This window comes from Myotis nattereri, assembly GCF_964212035.1.
Source record: "Myotis nattereri genome assembly, chromosome: 5".
Lineage (NCBI taxonomy): Eukaryota > Metazoa > Chordata > Mammalia > Chiroptera > Vespertilionidae > Myotis > Myotis nattereri.
The window spans coordinates 105,560,645-105,580,767 of record NC_138080.1 but is presented as its reverse complement, the minus strand read 5'-3'; the positions used below and the strand labels follow the sequence as shown (position 1 = coordinate 105,580,767).

The 20,123-nt window shown below is 47.6% G+C and overlaps 2 protein-coding genes across 3 annotated transcripts in view; both read right to left on the bottom strand.

The window, feature by feature from the left end:
• The window catches only part of ATP6V0E1 (ATPase H+ transporting V0 subunit e1), a 52,173-nt gene extending 46,544 nt beyond the window's left edge, over positions 1-5,629 (bottom strand). For both annotated transcript variants that reach the window (XM_081092937.1, XM_081092936.1), the window contains exons 1-2: positions 5,445-5,629; positions 993-1,040 (exon numbers count right to left, since the gene is read on the bottom strand). In XM_081092937.1, coding sequence (XP_080949063.1) covers positions 993-1,040; positions 5,445-5,548 — 152 coding nt within the window. In that variant the 5' untranslated portion in view covers positions 5,549-5,629. The remainder of the gene's footprint in view (positions 1-992; positions 1,041-5,444) is intronic.
• Positions 5,630-12,595: 6,966 nt separating this feature from the next.
• Positions 12,596-16,048, bottom strand: RPL26L1 (ribosomal protein L26 like 1; the record flags this gene model as incomplete). Its single annotated transcript, XM_081092930.1, is given in 6 exon segments — positions 12,596-12,828; positions 12,830-12,852; positions 12,855-12,864; positions 13,456-13,584; positions 13,588-13,596; positions 15,881-16,048. Coding segments are annotated over 6 exon segments (432 nt in total). The 3' UTR covers positions 12,596-12,735.
• Between the last annotated feature and the right edge of the window lie 4,075 nt (positions 16,049-20,123).

Sequence of the window (20,123 nt, the reverse complement as noted above, 5' to 3'; positions counted from 1 at the left end):
CTTTTAAATTTAAAAATGTTTGCCCTAGCCTGGATCGCTAAGTGGTTGGAGCGTCGGCCTGTGCACCCAAGGGTCGTGGGTTCAATTCCTGGTCAAGGGCACTTACCTGAGTTGCAGGTTTGATTTCCAGCCCCGGTTGGGGTGAGTGCAGGAGGCAACCAATCGATGTGTCTGTCTGTCTGTCTGTCTGTCTGTCTCTCTCTCTCTCTCTCTCTCTCTCTCGCTCGCATCGTGTTTTCTCTCTCCTCCTCGCCCTCCTCGCCCTCCTCACTCCCTCTACCCTCTCTAAAGAAAATCAATAGAAAAAATATCCTCTGGTGAGGATTCACAAAAATAAATTAAAAAAATTTTAATTTTAAAAATTGTTCTTACCCTACTTGATTACAATTCTACCTCAACTTCTGTTCAGCAGATGAGCAAAAGTCATAATAAAGAATGGCTTTTGCGGGAGGGGGAGGGGAGGAGGGGGAATTAACCAAAGAACATACATGCACAGTCCATGGACACAAACAAACATAAAAGAATGGCTTTATTTAAGTGAGATGGTGAAATATTTAAGTGAAACGAGGCCTAAATACTTCACAATAGTGAAATACAAAGCACTACAATACAATTTCTGGTGAGTATAAACTGTACTTGGGTTGACAGAGGGAGAGAGTATCGGTACAGTTCTTATGTAAATATACTTATATTTAATTATGTAAGTAATGGCATAATTATAAAATTATATAAATATTGAACATAGAATATGTGTTATTTTTTCTTTTTTAAAGATTTTGTGGGGGTTTTTAAATTTTTTAAAAAGTATGCTATTTTTATTCTTCAGACATTATTTTATTCTTCAGGCATGAGGGATAAGCTTCAATGAAACAAAGCTGTAAAGTTTCACAACCATGCTTCACTTATTTCATTTCCCATCACATACATTATAAATGCCAAGAATAATGCTTATTATTTTAGAAAAAAATTACTTACAAGAGAAACATACTTACAAGAGATAGCAGCAAACTGAACAGGTCACCAACATGGTGATGATAACTCTAAAAAACAATAACAAACAAAAAATTAGATCACTGGCAAACTATGCAGACACTGCAGGATGGTTCAAGTCCCCTTCCCAAGTGATCACACAAGCAGGGACTGTGCACCCAGAAAAGGCACCCCAACCTGTCCCAACACCCACAGACTGCACTGCACCCTGGGTTGCATTTGGTAGAAATTAAAGTAAATAATTAAACATTATTTGTATGTGAAGGGATATGCACTTATGTCACAGCTTAGATGTCTAATCCAAACCCACCTGAAACTGAACGCAAAGGCTGCAGTGACAACTCATTTTGACGTCCAAGTAACTACCCCGTTTGGCATTTCTACCACAAAATGACACTGTGCTGCTGAAAATGGGGCTCTCTAGTGCTGCCCTCTCCCCATCTCCATTCCTGTCTGAAAAAGTTAAACCTGGATCTCGAACCTGGTGAACGTCAGCACTCTGAAACTGGGTCCATGCCAACCTCTTCCCACCTCGCCTCCCAAAGGCTCCCCTCTGACCCCCTGCTCCCCCGAAGCAGCTCTGCCACTCCACCCAGCACCCCTCCCTCAGATCAGTCATCTGTGTGCTCATGCCTCCTCTGCACCCTCAGAGTCCCCAAATGCTGTGGGTTAATCCTTCTAAAGCATCCTCCCCTATGTGGACGTCTTCCTTTCCGTTCCCACGCTTAGCACGAAAATTCATCAAGTTTGTCTAGCTACCTGGTGTCACTGTCAGAGCTGTCTTCCTTCCCTTTCGTTCTCTCGGCAATCACCGGGATTACTCGTTCTAAAATATTCCTTTCATCACATCACCTGCGGTGTCACACCTTTCAGTGCCCCCACCATCCCCAAGAGTCGTGTCCAAAGAAAGGTCCCCACACCTCACAGAGTAAGAAGGACTGTCTCCTAGAAGGCGGGAAGCAAATATCAGAACTCCTATTGCTATTTTTAACTCATCCTTTGGAAGTGCTGTGCGTTGCATTCTCTATAGTGATTATACTGGCACATCCACTCATTCACTCAACAGATGTTCACTGAGTGTCCGGTGTGTACAAGGCTCTGGGGAGACAGGAGGGAAGGAAATGGGAAAACCCCTGCCCTGGTGAAGTCTACATGATAGTGGGGGGGACAGACAACAAACAAGTGGAACAAGAAACAAGATAGATCTTCCATCCTTCCTTCCATCCATCCATCCATCCATCCATCCATCCATCCATCCATCTGCCAGAAGGTCAGTAGTGCAGATGGAGAACAAAGCAGGAAAGGAGGATAAGGGTGACCAGGGGAGTCTGAGATAAAAGTGCTGTGAGATGTGCACACACACACACACACACACACACACACTCACTTATTCAGAGATGAAGCAAAAGTGAATACATAATTACTGGATCTACGTGGTGGTATACAGATGTCATACTACTCTTCCTCCTTTTCCGTATGTCTGAAAATGTCCTGCATGTTCGAGAAAAATGAGCTTATAACTCTTGGCACATCAATTCCTGTGCTTCCTCCCCCAACCTACTGCTAAGGGAGCCACCGTGAAAAACCTGAAACTTTTAGAGATGTGTGGATTCCTAGAGAGAAACAGGGGAATCATGAAAACAGGAATGGCCAGGAAAGCGGTTCAGGCACAGACCTGATTTCATCCTTTTATCAGTCACAGGAGAGAATGAGGAAGGGGCTTTAGGTTACACATAGATTCAGAAGTTTTCCCTTTTGCCCTTTTCTCTCCCTGCCTCGCCAGGTCCTGAAAACCTCATCACCCAATTTTCGGTCCTCTGATGTGCAGGGGTCTCAAAGGAAAGAGGATGGAACCTCAAAGTCTCCCTTCCTCCCCTCACACGGGGCACCTTTATGAAGGTGCTTTACTATCTCCTTAATGAAGATGTCTTCGTGCTTCAAATCAAAAAGGCTCTCCTGGCCCCTGGCTGGTTTGGCTCAGTGGATAGAGCATTGGCCTGTGGACTGAAGGGTCCCAGGTTTGATTCTGGTCAAGGACACATGCCTAGGTTGCCGGCTCAATCCCCAGTGGGGGGCGTGCAGGAGGCAGCCCATCAACGATTCTCTCTCATCACTGATGTTTCTATGTCTCTTTCCCTCTCCCTTCCTCTCTAAAATTATATATATATATAGGCTCTCCTGTTTTAAAAATTCACCATAGTCCTTGAAGCAATTCATCTCCTTCATGTATTTTAAAAAATTAACTTGCAGTCTTTACAGGAGGCAAAGGAAAACTAGTACTAATTCCGCACTAACATTTCCACTTTACAATGAGGAAATGGGAATGTGGAAAGTTAACTAAATTGCTCAAGGTCACGGGGATCATCCAGCTAGGGGCAGTGCTTCTCAAAATGTACTACAGTAACTCCTAGGAGGCCCTGTGTTTCAAGACCTGCTCAGTCCTGCCAAGAGCAGGAAATATAAGGATTGGGGTGGTGGCTGTGGCTTAGACCCGGATAACGTGTCACTAGCAGGTCAAACCTGAATCATGACACCAGGGCTAGAAACTTCGTAGCCAAGCACATTAGGAGGCATTTCATTACCAGGGATAACAGCATGGGCATCAAGTCCGGAGGCTGGGGGGTAAGGGGGGTGCGCGATGGGGATCTTTAAGAAAGGAGTGGTCAATGCTACCAACACAATAAATGCTTTTCTGAGTATGAAGGCTGGAAAGGCAGACAGTCGTGTAATGCAGCGATTTTCAACCTTTTTCATCTCATGGCACATGTAAACTAATTACTAAAATTCTGTGGCACACCAATATATATATATATATTTTTGCCAATCTGACAAAAATATAGGTGTAATTTTGATTTACAAAAAAATAATAATAAATAATAGTAATTACCTACCCCTTTTGTGCCAAAGTGATTTTTAAAAAAATCAGGTGCCTGTCTAAGGATTTTTGGTACCAAGAACGAACCAATCAGATGTAACCTAATCCAACCTGACCAATAAGATGCAACTCGATTATATGACCTATATTTATGGTCCATGACAGGGCAGTCTCCCCTGACGGCATGGTTGTGTTGGCTGCTGTCATGTTTTTATTTGACAATCCAAGGGACAGAGGTCAGTGCCCCGACTGAATAGCCAGGTATTCATGTTCTAAAAACGCTTGTTGCACCACGGTTGACAATCGCTGGTGTAATGACAGAGTTGAAGGCAGAAACTCTAACTCCAGTGGGAGAAACCAGTCTCAGAACTTAACATTTGGTGACTATAAACTGCTTTCATAACCCCTGAATTCTGACACTCTATTTCACCTATTACTGCTCGGGAAGATGGGAGGGAGGAAGGCAAGGGGGCCCTGATGCTACCAAATGATAGAAATGCATGTACCAGTTTCCCTTCTTGACTTACGTTTTACTTTTAAACTAGCTGGAAGTAACGGGTGTCATAACACACGTTTATTTAAGAGAGCAAGAAAGGGTCCCGGCCACAGAATATTAAGGAGGTAACAGCCTTTTCTTTCCTTCCCTGAAGGCCGTCCAAGTACCCACCCGGGGGATAGGTACTGAATGCTGACTCTGCATGCGAAGCCCTGTGAAGCCACCGATTCACGTCAAAGACAAAATGGTGTTTCTGACAAACGGTGACTTCTTCTAAGTTTCACCCCACATGATCCTGCAGAGAAAAAATGACTAAGCGGCAAAAGAGGAACGAAAAGGCAAAAAAAAAAAAAAAAAAGTGTGCCAAAGCTCCTTTGAAGATAAGCCTCTATTTCACACAATAACAGTTTACTTACAGAATAGGTTAAGCTCTATCTGACCTGGGGGGGCGGGGGGGGAGTGAGTGTATTTCTTAACCGATCACCCTAAGAACTTGTTACTCACACACAAGGTCGTGGGGAGCGCCCCCCCGACGGCATGACGCAGGGGTTTCTACACGATAGTCCTGCTCTGCGGTCCTCGTCTCGCTGCGGATCGGCCCCAACCACCCCCGGCGCCCGCGGGGGGCGAGGCCTGGGCTGGGCGTCGCTGCACGAGCCTGCCCCGCGCGACTGCGACAGCGTGAGGAGCGCCCGGGCAACGTCTGCTTCACCCACCCGACCCCTTCCTCGAGGCCGGCCAGGCCTCGCTCGGGTGCAGAGCAGGAGGCCGAGCCCCAACTTCTTCTTGGGGCGGCATAAACCCATTTCCGACGACACCCCCACCCCCACCCCCGCCCGCCCGGGACGGTGACGGGAAAACACTCCCCGAGAACTGCTGCCCAAGAACGGCCCGCCCGAGGTGACCCTCCGCGCGCTCCGGCCGGAGTCCCCGACGCTGCTGCGACCCGCTAATCGCGGCCAGCTCGGGGCCGGGGCCACCCCGGCGAGGTCTCCGCGGTGCGGCCGCCCCTCCCCCTCCCGGCCGCCGCTCCGGGCCGCGGTCCCCCCCCCCGCCCTCCGCCTGCGGGCCTGGCGCACTCACCCCCGGTTGGGACCCTTGGGGATGAACCAGGGCACCAGGAGGCCGACGATGCTCCAGAACACGCTCATCACGATCAGAGGCACCGTGAGGCCGCTGTACGCCATGCTGGCCGCCGACCCGCCAGCCCCGGCCCCTCCGCCGCACTCGGGTCCCACCCGGAAGTGTCAACACCCGGCCGCGTGACCAGCGCGCGCAGGGCCCGCCTCCCGCGTCCTCACGTGACCCCCGCGCCGACTCCGCCCCTCGGGGGGTCTGGAGAGACAGGCTCCGCCCCCACCTGGCGGGGCTGCTCCCTGAAGGGACGTCACTCACCCCAGGGTCAAGTCAGCAAGGTTTTCTCATAAGAACGTGGCCCTTATAGGAAAAGAGTGTAGTTATTTACAGCTTTATCTTTTTTTTAATATTAATATATTTTGATTAATTTCAGAGAGAGAGACATCATTGATGAGAGAGAATCATTGATGGGCTGCCTCCTCCACGCCCCCCACTGGGGATGGAGCCCACAACCCCGGGCATGAGCCCTGACCGGGAATCCAACCGTGACCTCCTGGTTCACAGGTTGATCCTCAACTCCTGAGCCACGCAGGCCCGGCTCTATCGTCTTTTTATACAACAAACCTGAACAATGGTGAGTTATCGTGAAAGCTCACAAATCCCTGTGTGCGCTGTAACTTAGGAAACATCCCCACTCTGCAGCGGAAGAAACTGGCTCAGGGAGGAGGGTCGGGATCTTGCCCAAGCCACAGAGCCGGTCAGTGGCTGAGCCGGATTCAGCTTCTCCTGGCGTGATATTCAAAGTCAGTGGTTGCTTTTTTTTTTTTTATCCTCACCTGATGGTATGTTTATTGATTTGAGAGAGAGAGAGAGAGAGAGAGAAACGTCCACCTCTCTGTGCCCGGATCGGGGATCAAACCCACAACCTTTTAGTGTATAGGACGAGGCTCTAACCAACCGAGCCACCCGGCCAGGGCAAAGCCAGTGCTCTTATCCTGCACTATTGTGTGCCTTGTGCACCGTGCCAGGTTCTGGGGCTCCAGAAATCAATCAGAACCCCCTCCCGGAGTTCACAGGCTGGTGAGGAGAGGGACTTGCCAAGGGCCCCTCATTGGCAGTGGAAGGTACAGTGGACAGTAGTGTGGGACTTTCAACCCCAGCCGGTCCTGTGCTGAGCCTTGAAAGAGTAGGAATTAGCCAGGATAATGAGAAGATGAACCTGGAGTCTCTAATGCTTGCCACAGATTCTCACATGTGTTGATTACAGCGTGCCACAACCTTGGAACAAGGAGTACACCAATTCTCAGAGGTCAAGGAGCTTGATAAAGCTGGTGGGCAGAAGCAAGGAGGGAAGCAGATCTATAAACCAAATCCAGCGTTGCCCTGCAAGTCACACTTCCGCCCCCCACCTCACTTCCTGGTTTCTTTCTTCATCAACTAGAATGGATTCTTGCGTTAAATGGGAAGTTGGACCAACAATCTTTCACTCTGTACCAACTCTTCAGACATGATGCCAAGCCTTTATCTGCTCCCCCAAAACTCAGCCTTGGTAGTCGTTCTATTGTCCTTGAGTTCCAGTCTGAGCACCTCCTTCTCCAAGACCTATTTCATTCTGTTAGTACATCTTTTGTGGCATTGTACTTGTCTGTGTGTATCTTCTTTTTATTAAAAATATATTTGTATTGATTTCAGAGAGGAAGAGAGATAGAAACATCAATGGGCCACCTTCTGCATGCCCCCTACTAGGGATCAAGCCCACAACCCCGGGCATGTGCCCTTGACCAGAGTCAAACCCAGTACCCTTCGGTCCATAGGCTGGCAACCTATCCACTGAGCCAAACCAGCTATCGTTGTGTGTGTGTCTTAACCAGCCCTCTAAAAGAGGGCAAACTCCTTGAGAACAGGCACTGTTTAGCTAATCTATGCTCTTAAGGGACACTTTATACAGAGAATGTGCTCAATAAACACTTGTACTAATGAATTGAATAGTGAAGAAGGGGTGAGCTCAGCCAAAATTAAATTAGAGAAAAAAGTTTGCTCCTACTTCCCATTTCCTTTCTTAAAATTTACTCAATTTTTTATTAAGTTATTTTTAATTGAATTTATTGGGGGTGACATTGGTTAATAAAATTATATAGTTTCAGGTATACAATTCTTGTACAATTCTATAACACATCAACTGTATATTGTGTGTTCACCACCCCAAGTCAAATCTCTAAATTTATTTTTAATTGTGGTAAAATATATGTAACATAAAATTTACTGTCTTAACCATTTTTTAAAAAAACATATTTTATTGATTTTTTACAGAGAGGGAGAGGGATAGTTAGAAACATCGATGAGAGAGAAACATCGATCAGCTGCCTCCTGCACACCCTCTACTGGGGATGTGCCCGCAACCACGGTACATGCGCTTGACCAGAATCGAACCTGGGACCTTTCAGTCTGCAGGCCAACGCTCGATCCACTGAGCCAAGCCGGTTAGGGCTTAACCAGTTTTAAGTGTACAGTTCAGTAGTGTTAAGTATATCCACATTGTTGTGCAGACAATCTCCAGAACGTTTCATACCCATTAAACAACTCCTCATTCCCCCTCCCCAAGCCCTGGGAACCACTATTCTAATTTTTGTTTCTATAAGTTTGACTCCTCTAGATACCTGGTATAAGTAGAATCATACAGCATTTGTTTAATACACATCTGGCTTAATCCACTTAGCGTAAGGTCCTGAAGTTGCATCCATTTGTAGCACAGGTCACAATGGTGAGTGAGATTCCACTGTTACGTATAGGCCATACTTCGTGTCTCCACGCACCTGTCAATGGATGTTTGTGTTGCTTTCACTTTTTGACTATTTCGAATTTTTTCCTGTTTCTTAAATCAATGCAAATGGTTTTTTTTAAGTTGGTCTCGTTAAGTCTAACTTTGTCTTCCTTTTTGGCAGCCTTTTTGAGAAGCAGATGTCGAGGAGCACAGGGAAGTGACTGTCAGACACCAGTTCTGCCCGTTTTATCCTCCGTGAAATGAGAAAAATTCTAAATCTCGGCATTATATGTGTGATCTAGTATTGGCCAATAGCTCCCTCTACCAGTGAATCTGTCAAAAACACTTTATCACACTGCCCAAAGGGAAACGAGGGAAAGCCAGCTAGGATTTAGTGATCCACTGAATGCAGAAATATCGTCTGCCTTCAAGGCGTTTAAAGTCACCTTCAGAAAATAAGCCAGACTCTCTGGGCGGCGTGCACCAGGGACCCTGGGCAGCCCCCGGGACTCTCCCAGCCGCCCCGAGGGCCTCTCTTCCCAACCATCAATCTGTGATGCAGAATTTCCTTCCTGTGCTTCCCCCAAAACACCTTTTGGCAGATTGAATGCAGAAGCACCATAGGAGTACGCTGGTCAGACATCAGGGAATTCTGCAACAATGTTAACACTGTGTCACTCTTCTCGCCACTTTCTTTTCATTTTATTTTGAAAAAGGTAGTTACTTTATATAAAAATGTTAGTCCTGTAAACATGCTTTGGGCTTATTACATTTAAAAATTATTTTTAAATGGATTTAAAGGTCAAGGTTTTGTTTTACTTTCTAATGTGATAAACCATGTGATTGATGGAACCCATATAAATGTGGAAATAGGTGTTGAGACCCAAAAGTGTGAGAACCACTCTTAGAGGAAAAGCCTCCGAAGCAGCCACCATGGAATAAAGTAAATAAAGGAGCTGCTCGAAAGGCTATAGGGCGACCCCCGAGGAGCCCCTTCCCAAGCCCAGCCCCGCGGAGTCACAAGGCCACGGAGTCATCAGGCTCCTCCTAAGCCAGTGATGGCGAACCTTCTGAGCTCGGCGTGTCAGCATTTTGAAAAACCCTAACTTAACTCTGGTGCTGTGTCACATATAGAAAGTTTTTGATATTTGCAACCATAGTAAAACAAAGACTTCTATTTTTCATATTTATTTTATATATTTAAATGCCATTTCACAAAGAAAAATCAACCAAAAAAATGAGTTCGTGTGTCATCTCTGACACGCGTGTCATGGGTTCGCCATCACTGCCCTAAGCTGACCTGGAAGGCCCGAAGTTACGGGAGAAGCTGAATGCCCAGCACACGTCACTTCTCATTTGCTCAGCGCATATGAATGGAGCACGTGCTGTGGGCAGCCACCAATGATTACAGCATCTACCATGGGAGTGACACCCACGTGCCACTGACCTACGTGCTTTGAATGACCTGCCTCATTCAGTGCTCACAACACCTAACACTGAGATTATGAAGTCCATTTTACATAGCAGGGGAAAGAGACTCATATTGTAACTTGCCCAAAGGGTGGCTGTTTGAAGGGGCAGGACTGGGGTCTGAATGTGAGCCTTCATAGCTCCTGTTCTTCCCACTAAGCCATGCTGCCTCTCCCAGTTCAAATAGTTAAGTCAGCAAAAACCCCTAGAGTACACACTTCTTAACAAGATAGAGACCTCCATTGCATAAGATGAGACCTCTGAGACCTGTTCCAGATTTAGGATGTGCTTGATTCTATTATTTCTAATGGACAAAGAATATTTTATTTAATATTTGTGAGAGGAAGAAACATCGATGTGAATTGATTTGAGAAATACGGATTAGCTGTCCCTACCCCTGAGCCCTGCACATGCTCCTGGACCAGGGATCAAAGCTGCGTGTGCCCTGACCAGGAATCAAAACCGCCACCTTTTGGCGAACAGGGTGATGCTTTAATCAACTGAGCCACGCTGGCCAGGACTGCACATTTCCAAAGGCGTTCAGGCAATAAACCTCACACGGCTGTTTCAATTTGGATGGCCTACCTTTCGGAAGACTTCTTCCTAGATCAGACTTTTAGTAAACACCCATTGTGTGTGCACAGGCTACTTCTGGGAGGATACAAAAGAAGCTGCAAACAGTGGCTCCTCCTGGGGAGAACTGAGTGCCTGAGAGTCAAAGTGACCAGGAAGCTTACTTTTCACTGTACACCTTTTGTACCTTTTGATGTTGTACCATATATAAGTATTCTTTAAAAAAAAAATACTAATCTAAAAGAACAATGAACGACCCAAGCTACCACCAGATAAGAACAGCTCAACATCTGCAGCATCGGCAGAGCCCGGTGGACTCTCGGTCAGTAGAGTTCTGTCTGGTCGTCAGAGGATTCAGTTCGTGCCTCCCCGGCTCCCACGGGCAGCTCTGTGGCTGAACATCTTGTGCCTGAGCACAGTATGAAAGCAGGCATTCAGGAGCGTCTGTCTGAAGTTTCAAAGTTTGGAGTCTTCCCAAAATAGCACAAGGAGACTCACTCAAGTGAATGGACACGTGCAAATTTGATTAAAAGGTCAGTAGGAAACCGCTTAATCCAGTCATTCCAGAAAACATGCCAATAGCCCAGGGCCTGAACCTTGACAGGCAGGCCCACCCAGTTGGCATTCTCCAGTCCCCATTCCTGCAGCCAAAACACAATACCGCGCCCCTCACCCCCGCCCCTTCACTCAAGAACCAGCATTTGTCTGAACTTCCTTGAGAAAAACTTTTCCCTCTGCCCCTGCAAACAAACCCACTTCCATTCTCCTTTAAAAGACAATGGCTAAAGTTTGCTCAACTCTGTGCTTTACATGTAGTATCTCAAGAAATAAGCTCTCAAGCTCTTATCTATACCACTTGTATTGAACAAGTTGCTGAAAACAAGCCAAGTCTGACTACTAGCAAATATCATTTTATCAGTATTGGCTGCAGCCTAGGGCTCAGGTCAGGCATCAGAATATGTTGTCATGCCCTAGCCGGGTAGCTCAGTTGGTTAGAGCGTCATTCTGATATGCCAAGATTATGAGCTTGATCCCTAGTCAGGGCACATACAAGACTCAGTGAATGCATAAATAAGTGGAACAACAAATCAATGTTTCTCTCCCTTCCCTCTTTCTCTCTAAAATCAATTGAAAAAAGAAAAAAGAATGTCATCCTTAAACCTAATCTAGTATGAAATATGATTTTCATGCAACTTTTGGGGTTCTACAACACGTTGGTAGAGAATAAAGGCAGCCCGGCCGGCGTGGCTTGGTGGTTGAGCATCAACCAATGAACCAGGAGGTCACGGTTAATTCCCAGTCAGGGCACATGCCCGGATTGTGGGCTCGGTCCCCAGTGTGGGGGGTGTGTAGGAGGCAGCCAATCAATAATTCTCATAATTAATGTCTCTCTCTCTCTCTCCCTTCTCCGAAATCAATAAAAAATATTAAAAAAATATTAATTAAATAAAAGGGAATAAAGACAAATCTCAAATACAAACTACAGACCTTACTGGTTGACCTACTCAACTGATGCATTTGAATAAACAGATCATTTATCACAGGGGAAAGGCAGGATTTCAGACGTGACCCTGGAGCTAAATCTTGAAGAGTAACTTTAAGTTAGATGCGGAATCTGAAACTCAGATGCCAGTGGGGGCCAGGCACTCAGGGGCATGAGTGGAGTGAGCTGGAAAGGGAGCAGCCAGCCCCTGGCTCCACAGCTGATGCTGGGCAGCATCCGGGCCCCGTGCGGCCAGAGGAAGCACAAGACCTAGGTTTCTCTATGGGTCTCTTAAGCTTTAAATGTTGGAAATTAATTTTTTAAAATCACGAAAAGCAACAGGGCAAACAACATCTATCTGTGCACCGATCCTCGCCTACAGGCCATCTATTTTCTGAGTTAGCCCTGGGAGAGAGGAAGGACATCTTACTAACATGGAAATGGCACTTGCAAAATCAAGACCTAGACCTAGGGCGGGGCAGCCTGGCTAGAGAGCCGCAGGCCATTTGGTTTGGTGGGAGCCTGAGGGAGAGGAGCCACAGGGCAATCCGTCAGGCCCTAGACGTGGGTACACAAACAGCACCAGCTGCTCACTAGGGCCGTGTATTTCAGTTCACATCATGACGGCCACGGAGTGGAGCGAACCCCTGACCAGGCAGCAGCCCTATCCCGTCCACCCATCAGTGTGAGAGTCCAGGCAGGAGCAGGGCCGTCCCGCCACTGCTGTTCTGCTGCTCCACAGATTAAACATATGAAAGGATGGCAACTGGGAATGGACAGTGAGATGGACTTTATCTATAAAACAATGCAAAATCCACTTGAATTAAGAAATATTTCCAATTTTTATTCATAAAATTAACCCAAACAGCAACAATAGACATACAGAGCCACATATCAGTAACAAACCAGGAAGGAAACAAAATATTCCAGAGACATCTTGAACAACTTTAAAGGAATACACACCAGGCTAAAAACCTACAGCTACACCGTGGTTGCACAACAGGGTACATTTATTCCTGCATTTTCTCAGTAAGTTCTTCCTTATACTTGCCTTTCTCTTTTCCAACTTGTCGAGATTTGGCTTTGCGTTCAAGAATTTTTTTTCCGATCTTTGTCCAGTTTTAGCTGGTGATAACCACCTTTTAGGCGTGAGAAAACAAACAAATCTTTGTTTTTTAAGCGTGAAGGGTTTATAACCACGATTAGTTTGTACAGAGAGGTCCCCTCAACAATAGCAGCTTAGGTTCTTTCTGCCACCCGACCTCCTAACCCTCTAATGCCTGAGGACTAGGACAGGAAATGTCGTTTGGGCCGGGAAAAATTACATGACCAGCATCTTTCTGGTTTGTCTATCCTCTGGCTGGCAAATGCATTAAGAAGCATTGCATTCCCCTGCCAGCTACTGGGCAATACAGAGACCATAAGGTAAGAGCCCGACCATTCGGCCCTAAGGACCTGAAACTGGGGAGAGACCCTGCAATTCAGTGTCTAAAGTGGGAGTGCAAAGGAGGAACATCATATCCCACAGGGTGAGTGAGGGCCACGGGAAACGCTCTCTTCTCCTCTGCACATGATCTAGTGGGCAAGTGAGGTCTGGAACGACTCTACCAAGCCTTCCCGACCTCTCCCAGGAGGTCCCTGCCAGGGTCACCTGTGTCAACGGCACCAACACGTCAACAACTCTGACAGCTACAGACGCTGTGACCACCGCCACCCAGCCCCGGGCCCACCTTGCTGGGGTGAATGCCCACGGGGACAGTGGTGCCGTTAGCCTTCTCACGCTGCACCCGCTCGATGCAGATGACATATTTCTTTCTGTACACCTGGACCACCTTGCCGATTTGCTGACCTTTGTAGCGTCATTGAACCACCTGAGAGAAAATACAAAAGAGACCCCCCCCATTTCCACTGCATGGACATTAGTGAGGACACCATCAGGAACACACAGGCTAACATACTTCATACAAAACAGATTCATCCGGGCAGTCAAAAGTCAGCTTTTTTTAGGTATAAATCTGCTTTGTGTTATTCTAAGTCAGGTGGAATTTCTCTACCTGAATTTTTTCTTTTCATATCTGAAGAACAAAAAATTCCTTGAATTTAAATAGCCATCACAGAACTAATCCTTAGAGCAGTGATGGCGAACCTTTTGAGCTCGGTGTGTCAACATTTTGAAAAACCCTAACTTAACTCTGGTGCCGTCTCACATATAGAAATTTTTTGATATTTGCAACCATAGTAAAACCAAGATTTATATTTTTGACATTTATTTTATATATTTAAATGCCATTTCACAAAGAAAAATCAACCAAAAAAATGAGTTCGCGTGTCACCTCTGACACGTGTGTCATAGGTTCACCATCACTACCTTAGAGTAAAAGATATAATCACCGTACACCTAAAACCAATACAATGTTATATATCAGCTACATAAAAAATACAATCACTCTGACATCCTAAACAAAGAACGGTTAAAGATGTACTGAGACTCATGCAACCATTTAAAATCTATGTTTTCAAAACATAATTTATGACCTAGGAAAATGCTTTAGAGAAAAAAGGAGAATACAAAGCTATACATATAGAATATAGTCTGAATATGAATCTTGTACGTATATGTTTCATATGTATAGTATATAACATGATGAGATTGAAATGTATCCAAATATCCATAATGGCTGCCAGTAGATAGAAAGTAGAATTAATACAAATACTTTATAGTCAAGACAATTTTAAAGTTAAATTGAAATCTTGTGGTCTATTTTTGCATACTGAAAAACGGCTCACACTCCCAACTCTATTAAAAAATCAACCCAAAAAATAAAGAAATAAAAAGTAAACCAGATTATGGTTTCCCTGAAAGCAAGAGCCTATTTAGCAGTAGCGGCAATATAGGTGATATTCATTAATAGGAAATACCACATATAAAGAACTAGAGAGGTACATCTACACAATGGAATACTATGCTGCTGTAAAAAAGAGCGAATTCCTACCATTTGCAACAGCATGGATGGACCTGGAGAGCATTGTGCTAAGTGAATAAGCCAGTCAGAGAAAGCGAAATATCACACGATCTCACTCATTTGTGGAATATAATGAACAACATAAACTGATGAACAAAAATAGAACCAGAAACAGAGAAGCATCAAGCAGACTGTCCAACCTATGAGGGAAGGCGGGGGGTGAGGGGTAAGAGATCAACCAAAGGACTTGTATGCATGCATATGAGCATGACCAATGGACACAGACAGTAGCGGGGTGAGGGCATGTGCTGGGGGGTGGGAGCGGCAGGGAGAGATCAATGGGGGCAAAAGGAGACTCATGTAATACTTTCAACAATAAAGAATTTAAATTAAAAAAAAAAAAAAGAACTGGAGAATCTCAATAGTCCAGGCTGTCTACCAAGGCGAGGCTCAGGCTGAAAAGAGAACAGCCTTGCTTCGCTGAAAGCCCACCACACTCCACAGGACCACTCTCCCATGGAGGGCTGGGAAGAAGCCCCTCTGAACACGATCAAGGCTGAAGGTGCTGATAAAGCGAGTCCGAAGGGACAGCTGGGTAAAGAGAAGCAGACCAACGCTTCACCCAGTGAGGTGGGCGTGACTGCAAAGGTGAGGAAGAGGTGAGGCTGGCACCCAGAGTCTGGCTGATGGCTATGCCCTTCTTCCCCAGAGGCACGCACCGGGGAGGAGACAGATTTTAGGAGAAAACATGCTGAATGGTTGGCACCTGGAGACATACACTCTAGGGAAAAATTCTATTAGCAGCAAGAGGGCCGACTGGGTCTGCAACGAAGGCCCGGGAGTGATCTCCTGCAGAGCCTGGTGCAAAAGCCACCCTGAGCAACGCCTGGCAAACTAGCAGCCAGGGGGCTAATCAAAACACAGCTAGCTTGGCCGACACACTCTTTTAAAAAATAAATTCTTAATAGAGAATTGAACCTGAATGCTGTTACCTAGGCGGGGCGGGTGCTCTCTGGTGGCTCTGGGCCCCCACCTCCGGTCTAACACCGCGGCGGGGTCCCAGCACTTGCGGGGGTGCCGCGGGCAAGCGAAGGCTATGCCTCCCTCACGTCCAAGCACACAGGGCGCGTTCAGGCCAAGGCGGCGCCGGCGCGCCATGCATCTGGGTCCCGAGAGCCCGAGGGGGCCGAACCTGGACCTCGTCGTCCTTGCGGACGGGCACGGAGCGGACGCTGTACTTCTGCCGCAGCTCCTTGGAGAGCGGGGAGGACATGATCTTGCGGCGCACGTGCGAGGGGGCGTTGAAGTGGCGTTTGCGGCTTTTGCTGCGGTCCGAGGTCACGAAGGGGGTGAACTTCATGGTGACCGTCTGCAAAGAGCGCGGCGGAGGGATGGGAGCGGCGTCCAGGGGGGTGCCAGGCGCGGCCTGCTCGCCACCGGGCACTCCTCCCCATGCCCGCCAAGTGCTCCACAAGAGGGGGCTTCGGAAGGCGGCGACTGGTGGGGGGGAGCGGGACGCGGGCTGGGTTTGGGTGTTAAAACCGAGCAGGGGCGTTGCCAGGCTGCGTGGCTCAGGGGTTGAGCATCGGCCTGTGAACCAAGCGGTCACAGTTCGATGCTCGATCCCCCATGGGGGGCATGCAGGAGGCAGCCGATCCGGGATTCTCATCATGGATGCTCCCATCTCTCTCTCCCTCTCCCTTCCTCTCTGAAATCAATCAAAACATATTGTTTGAAAACGGAGCGGGGCGTGGTGGGGCGTGCGAGCCTGATGGGAGGGGTCGTGGGGAGAGGAGGCGCTGGCGCCGGAGGCGGACCGGAGCGGGGAGGGGAGGGGACAGGAAGGAATGCGCGGTTGGGGTCCCGCAGAGGGATCTTCGGGGGGGGGCGGGGGGGGGCCGGCAGTCCCGGGGCAGCTGGGGGAGGGTCCTACGCGGCGGACGGCTTCACAGTCCGAGAGAAACTCCAGCCTCGACTCACCCACCTGGCGCCGGAAGTGCTCCCAGGGTGCGCTGGCCGGACAGGAAGTGAGGCTTCCCGGCCGCGCAAGCGCAGAAAAGAAAAGCGGGGCCCCGTTCCCTCGAAATGAAGCTGAATGGCGCCCCATGCGGATTGGGGTGGAACCGCAGTACCTCGTTTCCAGGGACCCCCGGATGGGTAAGCGGCCCTGCAGGGAACCGCGAAGGATGGCACCTCTGGGGAGGAGGGGTCTATTCTTGTAGGACCTGCAATGTAGGCTTATTGATGTCCTTTGATTTATTTTTAAATATATTTTTTATTGGTTCATAGGTTGAAGCTCACCCACAGAGCCATGCCAGTTGGACTTGATGTTCTTCTAACAGGTACACCGTCAGTAGTCTTTTTCTTACCCCAAACGCTTCCTTTGCAGAAGTTGTCTAGGCTTATTATTGGGGTGCTTTTCACGTCATGATGCTTCAAATGCCATCTGCTGACCTGATTCTTAAAATCATCGAGACGCCTGTTCACATTGCACACTTTCATGCTCCACCACGGTCCGGCAAAACCAGACAGTTGTAGGTTGGGGGGGTCAGGGAATCTGAATTTAAAGCAAGCACTCCCCCCACCAGATGTTTGAGGATCGTGGCTAACCAACCACCTGGCTTTGCGAAACTTCCCCCCAGGTTTTTAGCCCTGTTCGGAAGAGCTGGGGTTGTAAAGTCAGACCTTGACCCAAGTGCCTCGTCATGTTGCTGGCCCTTGGGGAGCCGCCTCCATGTTTCTGAGCCTCAGTTTCCTCATCTGTGAAATGGGAATGATCTTAGCAAGTGCCTCGTGGAGTTATTATGAGGACTAAATGAGTCAGTTCGTTTACAGTGTTTAGGGCAGTGTCTGGCACCCAGCGCTCAATTACAGTCATCAATATTCCTAATCTCCCAGAAAGTCCCAAACCGGGCCTCGCATTCAGACTTCCCCGATTAACTCTAGATGATGCAAACCGAAAGTTTTCTGTGTTTGATGTAAACACATGCGATGCACCACGCTGGGGGAGCTCGGGTGTGGTGTCTCTTTGTTTTATAACCTCCGAACGCCTCCAGAAAGGCCAACTCAGACACTTGGCCACTCACTTTTCCATCTGAGAAATGGGACTATTGATCGTATTTACCTCATTGGTTAGGTGTCAGGATGAAACAAACCCTTAGCACAATGCTTGGCACAAAGTTAGCACTTACTACTGATAGAAATTACTGTTTATGAGATGAATGGATAGTATAGGCTGGTTTTATTAGGCTGAGCATTTACTGTCAGGTGTTGTGCTAACAGCCTTACACACATTCCCTTATTTAATCTGTAAACAACCCGCAGAGCTGTCCCTTTTACACGGGAGAAAGCAGGTTCTGAATGAGATAGGAGAGGTGGGTGAACATGACCCGGCATATGTATTCAATCTGGTCGTTACCTGGCAGCCAATAAAGATGATGAGATCTATCGTTATTCACATAGAAAGGTGCCTACTAAGTGAGGAAAAAGCAAACTACAAAATAGTATCAACAGCACGCCCCGTGTTGTTTACAGAAGAATATCGTTAAAATGCTGACCGTGATGACCTCTGATTACTGGGATGAGGGGTGACCTTTGTGTCTCCTTTTTAACTTTTTGCTCTTTTCTTATTTTCCTCCAACGGGGCTATGAAAATGTATTACTTGTGTAATTAAACTCATGTTTTAAATTTTTGTTTAAGGAAACCCTCAGTGCTCAATTTAGCTTTCCTCTGCAGGAAGGAAAACAAAAAAACTAAAGTACCCTCACTGCTTTCAATATTCCCTTTTCTGGGGGGTGGGGGTAGGGCATTTTTCCCTTTTGACACAGATCAGATCTTGGGGACTGAGGTGGAGCCATGCAATTCTTCGTCAGCCTGGACTCAGGAGGACGTGGGTGGGCATTCCCACCGCAGCCCCTGCCAGCTGTGTGACCGGAGGGGCAGTGGCTACATCTCTGTGCTGTCCCTCCTAAAAAGGCCTAACGCCCTCATAGGATTGCCGTGAGGGTGAAGACAGGCGAGGCCTGAACAACCACCGCTTGCCTGGCCCGGGCGAACTCCCAACCTCCGGTAACAAGAGTTACAATAAAACTTTATTTGGGTCAGAATGAAGTGCGTGACCTCATCACTAGGAAACTGACCGAAGGCAACTGCTGGGGCGGGAACAAGGTGTCGGGTGAACGTGAATATAGCCCACCTTACAGTGCCCTCCCACCCGGGACCTCCTGCCGCGTGGAGGGCTGGAGCTGCGAGGGCCAGTTTCTCCAGAAGGGATGGGGGTCGCCCGTGACCCACCACATCGACAAAATGTGTCCGTTTCTGGCAAGAACCGAAAATTGATGTGTGGCCCTAACTGGTTTGGCCAGTGGCTAGAGCGTCAGCCTTCGGATTGAAGGGTCCCGGGTTCGATTCCGGTCAAGGGCACATGCTTGGGTTGCGGGCTCGATCCCCAGTAGGGGGCGTGCAGGAAGCAGCCAATCAATGATTCTCTCGCATCACTGATGTTTCTATCTCTCTCTCCTCTCTGAAATCAATAAAAATACATTTAAAATAAATAAATACATAAAAATTGACTGGTGAGGACAGCATAGGGCAGTGGTCGGCAAACTCATTAGTCAACAGAGCCAAATAGCAACAGTACAATGATTGAAATTTCTTTTGAGAGCCAAATTTTTTAAACTTAAACTGTATAGGTAGGTACATTGTTATTAACTTAATTAGGGTACTCCTAAGGCTTAGGAAGAGCCACACTTCAGGGGCCAAAGAGCCGCATGTGGCTCTCGAGCCGCAGTTTGCCGACCACGCCATAGGGGATGTAGTCAGTAATAATGTAATAACTATGTGTGGTGCCAGGTGGGGACTGGGAATATCGGAGGGAACACTGTAAGGTATACGATTGTCTAACCAGCCAGTATGCTGTACACCTGAAACTAATACAAAATAATACTGAATGTAAACAATAAATGAAAAAAAAATTCCGAAAGGGTGTTGTTAAAAAATTAATCTGTGACACGTAGTTACAACCAACCAACCACAGCTACCGTGTCTGAGCACCACACACGCCCTTCTTCCCAGGCCTCGCACCCTCTCCTCGTGCCGCCCACCCAGGCAGCGCAGGCTGCGGCACTGACACTGTCCCTTCACTGATGTGGCCCTAGGTCACCTCTCCTGCAACCTCCTGGGAGGAGCCAGTTCTGCCCGACCACCCTGGCCCCGGCCTACCACCTCCCCCAGCATGGGTCTGTGCTGTAATCCCTGACTGAGAAACCTTCTTATGGGAAAACACTGTCATCTGCACCTGGTTGGATGACGGAAAGGACTGGTTTAAGGGACAAATCGTGAAAATGACACAGACATCCCCTTCCACCCAGGAGCGAGGCTCCTTCCTTGAGAACCTCGAATGGAGTTTTTTGTTTTCTTTACATCAAACCAACCC